The 6,971-nt window shown below is 38.9% G+C and overlaps 1 protein-coding gene across 1 annotated transcript in view; it reads right to left on the bottom strand.

The window, feature by feature from the left end:
• Positions 1-319: 319 nt before the first annotated feature.
• The window catches only part of DSCC1 (DNA replication and sister chromatid cohesion 1), a 14,686-nt gene continuing 8,034 nt past the window's right edge, over positions 320-6,971 (bottom strand). The window contains exons 5-9 of the mRNA XM_017746113.1: positions 6,132-6,270; positions 4,481-4,530; positions 3,204-3,361; positions 2,581-2,729; positions 320-1,788 (exon numbers count right to left, since the gene is read on the bottom strand). Of these exons, the coding sequence (XP_017601602.1) occupies positions 1,680-1,788; positions 2,581-2,729; positions 3,204-3,361; positions 4,481-4,530; positions 6,132-6,270 (605 nt within the window). The 3' untranslated portion in view covers positions 320-1,679. The remainder of the gene's footprint in view (positions 1,789-2,580; positions 2,730-3,203; positions 3,362-4,480; positions 4,531-6,131; positions 6,271-6,971) is intronic.

Genomic DNA, 6,971 nt, shown 5'->3' with positions numbered 1-6,971 from the left:
GTGTCACTTCGAGTAGCAGGACACGAGATGAAGTTCCTGCAGAACCAAGACTGCTCTATTATAAGTAAGTTTCGATTCACCCATTTTAGGTTAAAATAAACGCTTGCATCAGAGAAACTGATGGAGTTTGAAAGCATCATTTCGTTTTGAACGTCTAACAAAACCAATTAGCAGCACTGAACACATGGAATGAAAACACAAAATTAATTTACAGGAACTCTTCTCACAGCTGTAATAAAGCACTATTCATTAAATACTTAGTTTATTTTTTTTACAAAGAAACCCCTATGTAAAAAACTCGGACAACAGACTACAAAAGTAGCAATTGCGTTGTATATTTATTTCAACTAAGGAACCTTCTGTGATGCAATGGAAGAACTTCCAAGGCTTTTCCATTCATATTACCATTGATCTCTCGAGAGTGAACTTTCTGGTGCTATTGGAGGATGGCAGCTGTTGGAACCAGACGGCAAACAAGGCAGTTCTTCCCAGAAGAGAGCCATTATACATCTCTGCACAGCTGGTCAAACACCACACCTCTGCACCAGCAATGTGGAGCACAGGGCACTGACCTTGCATTACTGGGCAATAAACAGAGCTCAGGAAGTAGCTTTTATTCTGTTTTTTATCTGTTCCAAATTCCAAGTACAGACACCGTGCATCTTAAGAGTTACATTTGGTTTAGGAGGAGTTTGTCTCTTCTCCCTGCTCATCCTACAGCTGGAATGCTGGCAGTTCCAAGGTATTTCATACCTCACATCTGAGTCTGATGGAAAAAATGCTTTTTTGTATCAATTAACATACAACTGTTAAGTTTAAAATATAAATCTGAAAACTACCTAATATTAAACTCTAGTTTACTGACATGCAAACAATCCTTGTTTTTAAGGCACAATTTCTATGTGCAGTTATTTGTCATAACGAAGTTTTAAAAACAATAATTGTAGGTTCTTTTTTAAAAAGCACAAGTAGTCTTCTGTAAAGTATTAGTTTTACCTCAGCTACATTTTACTAAGTTTATAGGAAATTCGTAACACAATGTTCAACTACTCTCTTATACTCACACTTCACTACAATTCAAGGTTTTTTTAATATATAAAAGGCCATTCTGCCAAGTATTAAAGTGTCAGGTGCTTGTGCTGATTGTGTTCATAGACATGACCTTCAAAAGAACCACTTTTCAAAATCAAGACTAGTGTAGTCTCAATTGGGGAATGATTTGTTCATGAGCTTGATGAGCTCTGTGCTATTTAAAATGTGAACACTGCAATGAAACCTTAATCTTTAAGAATGATCACTAATGGGCAGAAGACTAAAATTTCCATTTTGATACTCAAATCCATTCAAGTGATTGAATTATTATCAAGGAGGTTTTAAATTTTTATTTCAGACGTACAGATAAGCAGCTTTAAGTGTACTCAAGAAGTAGCTTGGCTCCTGGCTTAACTAGACACAAAGGAAAAAGCAGCTGGGCAAAGGAAGGTTGGCAAAGGAAGGTGAGCTGAACCCCTCACACTCTCCTTAGCTGAGCAGAAAACAGCTGGTTCAAGTAGCTTAGCTGCTTAAACTCAAGTACAACATTATTGTATAAGTTGGTTGGCAACTCTTTTCCCCAGGCAGCAGCAAGTAACATTCACTGTTACTACATTCAGTATCCTCAGTTCTTCAAACAATACTTGTTATGAGATGGGTCTTCTAGAATTATAAACTTTAACACCATTCAGCATTGAGGAGCGAGCATATTTTGTCAGAAGAGCACCAACAGTCTGCTTCTCTGCACACAAGTCTCTAAAGAGGAAATAAAGCACACGACATTGGCATTAAAAGATATTCTCACACAAAATGAATCTGTAAAATACTTGTAACTAAAGCAATAAACTGGATTAGGATATTAGGAAAAAAACCCAAACTACTGTAACTGTCACATAATGCTTTAAATTACCTAAAGTTTAGAACTTTTCTTGACGTTTAAAGAATAGGCAAAACTATATTTCTTACTTCAGAAAAAAATTTTGGTTTTTAGGGGGAGTTTTTATTATTACTGTTGTCTAATGAGTTTTCAGTCTAGCAAAACAGTTAGCGCTGAACTATTCAGTTATTTTACTGTAAATTTAGAGCCACTCATAAAGGGTTGATGCAGTTACTTCTGGGTTACCATCAATATCTGCTCAAATATATCACAGCTGGGCATTCCAGATAGTGCAGTAGTGTAAGTCTTAACGACCAAAGGAACAAAAGATGCAGTACAGGAAGCACTACTGCTCTGTAGTTCTAGTGTTGTAAATATAGAGACTGATTTTACGTATCAGGAGGTTTGGCCTTTGAATTAAGTCTGCCTTAATCAAATGAGAGTTATCACCTATTTAAATCCAGTAGCATCAGCTTTTTACACACATTTAAATCCAAAAAAGAGTTACAGATCCCAGAGGTGGGTATTCTATTCATACAGAATCCATATTCATTTAAAATGCAAAGTTTAGTAGCTGAGGCTACTGGATCATAGCTCATCAGAAGCCAGTTATGCAAAAAGGAAAGAATATAATACTTATTATATTTTAATAAAAAGAAATACATCCGTACTGTATATAAGGGGTAATATCCACTTCTGTCCACTTTTCTCGTATGCCAAATAAGCTGTTGAATCTTTCCTGGTTGTCTTCAGGTAACTCTTCTACTTTTAGCAGACAGATGGTCTCTGGTCTTGAACTTTTATCCACAAGAGCCAAGCCCTGCAGATCAGCATCAGAAAGAAAATGTTAAATACAGATACAATTAAACTTCCATCTTTCTGACAGTATTCCATACAAGCTGCTCTTTGCAGATCCAAAGCCTTCTACAACTGCACTACCAGAGACAAACTGAAGAAGTATCATAAAGGTGCTGTTTTACATGCAGTGTTTATAATTTTCTTTATGACAAGAAGGAAGGGATAATCCATTGGCTTCCAACATCTCTCTGCCTTCCTTTGAGGAAAAGGATTCCCATAGTGCTTGCTACTCTACTGGCTGTTCACTACAATCTGTTCAACAACCTGAACTGTTATGATTCCAGACTACTGGTGCTCATAGAGGATGTCATAAAGCGTACTTGAATTCAAAAGCTGACAGAAACAACACAATACCCAATAATGGGTAAAATCTGTGTATGACACAAGTCAGTTACAGCCTACTCACAAAAGAATCCATACATCTTTATGTGTTTACCTGAAGCTGATCAAGCCTTGTTGTCATCCCCTCAGGGACACTCTGTTGCCAGACTTCTTCAAACTCTGATAGATTGAATTTAACTGCATTTTGCAAAAGCATTTGTGCTATAGCTCTGCATATTTTATCTTCACACATTTCAAAGAAAACCTCCCCTGCTGAGAAGCAAAAACTAGGTTATCTTGGGTTCTTGCCTTTTGATAACAGAGAACAGCCTTGTATTTCCATTCTGTTCTACAGTCTTCTATACAACAAGTATCCTCTTTTTTCTTTTCCTTGGGAAGTAATGAGACTTGGTATTAATTTGGATAAATTATGATATCTTATTCTCAAGAACAAATTATGCAGAATACAGCATATACAGCAAATACAGTATCAATTCATATCAATAAACGTATTTGCCCTCCATGTTTTCCCCTTTCACAGTGTACTGTTTCTCCTACAGCTTTCATTCCTATTTCTGAATGGCTTGTATTAAAGCATTTGCTTAAACAATTTCACTTAAACTTTCACTTCTTTAATCACCCTTATGAGATTATGAAGGGATAAGACTTCATTTTCTCTCACACTGACTTTGCTAAAATTCTCTGAACAAAATCAGGTATAAACACTTCCTTCTATTGTTTCAGCCACCTGTCTGTAATTCAAACTGTTCCTTGTGCAACCTACTTAAATATATTAAGACAAGAGTCTGTTGTCACTCCAGTTACTTTCCTATGTGCTTTAAGGTTGAGTGCAACTCCTCCTTCAGCCGAAGATGAGATGAAAGCAACTGTGGGAAAGAATTCAGACTAAGGCAGTGCAATATTGTATCTGCGTGTGAGATGGACAATGGAAATCTAATCAATACAACCAGCGGATCTTGTGGTGCAGTTCAAGAGATCAAAGGCAGATACCTACTTCAGGCAAGCTGAATTCATGCCATTGACTATTCACAATAGCACAATTAATTGCTTAAATATCTGAGGCCTTCTAGGGTATTAAAGAGAGATGTCATCTAAATTTTACTAGTGATCTCTCTTTAGTCACAAAATTATGGCTTGTGGACACCTAATAAATCACTTCCAGTACCTCTGTTCACAATTTTCCCTTGTGTCTTGTACAGTTTAATAGCCTTTTTTCCTATGAAACTTCCTTTAATAATTGTACTGATTTTTAGCCCAGTTTGCTTCCTCCTTATACTGGCACTGTAACAAACTCGTTTGTTCGGACCATCCTTCACAAAATCTACATTTCCTCATTAATAACTATGTCTTTTATGCAAAGTTAAAACTTACCATCAACGTATTTCCTGCCATAGCTTACAAGAATGTGTTCTATCATCTCTCTGGAAAAAAAAAAACCAAACCCAGAAATCAAGTTCTAACACTGTTCTTTAGGACACTACAGAAACAGTTACCAAGAAGATTAAGGTATGGAGAAAAAAATAAATTGAAGAGACTAGATTATGAGACACATTTTTGTGGGTGAAATGAAGAAACAGATTAAAAAAATAGAAGTAAAAGAGGTAACAAAAGGGGACAAATAACAGATGGGAGCTGATTTAACCTGTCAACCACAAAGGTCTCTTCCACTTTCTAGGTGTAACTAGCAAAGACTAAAATGCATAAGGAAAATAAGGAAAAGAGATTCTTGCAATATCACTTCTTTGAAATGATAAAGAATGGTATCAAAAACAGTCAATCTATGTATTCAGCCTGTCCACATGGTGGCCAGTTAGCCTGTGGTACAAGGGACAGAGAGTTCTCAATAAGACAGTCCCTGGTGCCAGAGACTTAGTGGTCATGGTGATAAAAGAAGCCTCTCCCAGGATGCTTTGTTCTGTTACGTTAATCTACCCCAGTTCTGCTTCCCCGGTTGGCTGTTGGCCGCTCTGCCTCCTTGCTACCTTATATGTTCCATGCCATAGAAAGTTTTCCACTCCAGGTTGCCCCCATTGGCCTCTGCCCCTCGCCACTCTGCCAGAGCTCCCCCATGGCTCCCCATTCCCTTGTCTCGCCTTTGTACCGCCCCCGTGCCCTCACACCTTTGGTTTCTGGTGCTAGCCCCACCCCCGTAGTTAAGCCTGAGTTCTCCATTGTTCTGGGTCTTTGCCTCTAGAACCCTTCACAGTGTAGAAGCAATAAACTGCTCTCGTGGAAATCTATGCAAAGAACCTTCCAGCCTCTCTGCCACTGACCATATTACTGAAGCTGTCTGTGCATTTGTGCGTGCACGCGTGTGTGAGTGGATATAGCTGATCCCATGGAGCGGCTTTGCTTTGGAGATGCCTTTCAGAGATCGCTACACCTCGTGCTCCAGCACAGAAGCCACAGAGCCAGAGGGATAGTGATAGACCAGGGCAGGGATTGTCCCCCTGTACTCAGCACCGGTGAGGCTGCACCTCAATCCTGTGTCCAGTTCTGGGCCTCTCACTACAAGAAAGTCATTGAGGGGCTGGAGTGAGTCCAGAGGCAGGGAATATAGCTGGTGAAGGGTCTGGAGCACAGGTCAGATGAGGAGCAGCTGAGGGAGCTGGGGGTGTTTAGCCTGGAGAAAAGGAAGCCCAGGGGATACCTTCTCAGATAGTATGCAACAGGTAAACCAAACATTTTTGGCTAGCTATAGCTTCAGAACAGGTATTTCAAGATGCTCAGCAATTTACAACTTAAGTACATGCTACTTCCATCATTTACAACTCAGCAGTAATGTTTCTACTATGAATCAATGGAAATACTAACAATAAACACTAAAATCAGTTTACTAACCTATCTGTCTAAAAATTCCTTTGTATATTTTTAGAAAAAAAGAAAATGTATCATTTAGACCATGGTAACTAGAATCTAGATTTGCAAGACTATAATTCTAATAAACAGTTAACAAGTACTGTAATTATTAATAGTTAATAACAAATGTAGGCAATTTTAAGTACTAAAAATAATTGTTTACCTGGGTTCTAGAGATCCAAGTTCTTCAAGGCAGGCACATAGAGGAACCTTACTCAAAGGCCAGGACTCTGAGTCTATTAGCTGAGTCACGTGATTCAGGAGTTTCATCTCATAGTCAAAGTCTAGGATTCTCCAATATCCTGCCAAACAGAGCACCACAAAACACTATTAGAAGGAGAACATTAATACCTTAATTCTGTTGCCATAAAGATACATTACTGGAGTCTGGACATTCAGGTCACACCTCTACAAAATGCAGCAGCATTGTGTCTTTTCCAGGATTAAAACCTGAGAAAAGGAACTAAATAATAAGAGCAAATGTAAAGGAGAATGAAACTTAGTTATCTCAATTGTTTGTAATTCTTTAGTAATTCTTTAACTGCCACAGATACAAAGACACTACAAATATCATTCCAAGATGAATCAGATGTGAAAAAACTAATAATTAGTTCAGGCACAGAACTGCATATATTGGCCCTACAAAGCAAGGTCAGGTCCAGAGAAGTTCACAAAAATCCAGAAATCCAGATGACTCTAGGACTGCCATCACCTTGTGTCCCAGGGGGGTTTGGGCACGGCCAAGTAAAGGAGTGTCATAGGTTAGCAAGCATAGTCCTGGAAGGGATGTCCTTGCTAAGGGGTGCTTACAGCTTCCTCTGGGACCTGATAGAACCTATCAGGTGGCCAGTTTGAATATGGACAATTCTTTAAGCAACTTAAAGTTGTGACTGCCTCTGTGATCCACACTTAAGAATAGGAAACCCTGAGGCAGAGTCTCTCTCTCTCGTTTCCGGCGCTGGGCCAGGTGGGTGCGGGCGCCGGGGGGAGGGCCGGCCGCCCG

This window comes from Corvus brachyrhynchos, unplaced genomic scaffold (assembly GCF_000691975.1).
Source record: "Corvus brachyrhynchos isolate BGI_N302 unplaced genomic scaffold, ASM69197v1 scaffold28, whole genome shotgun sequence".
NCBI lineage: Eukaryota > Metazoa > Chordata > Aves > Passeriformes > Corvidae > Corvus > Corvus brachyrhynchos.
The sequence above is the reverse complement of the archived record's forward strand: the minus strand, read 5'-3'. Positions and strand labels throughout refer to the sequence as shown.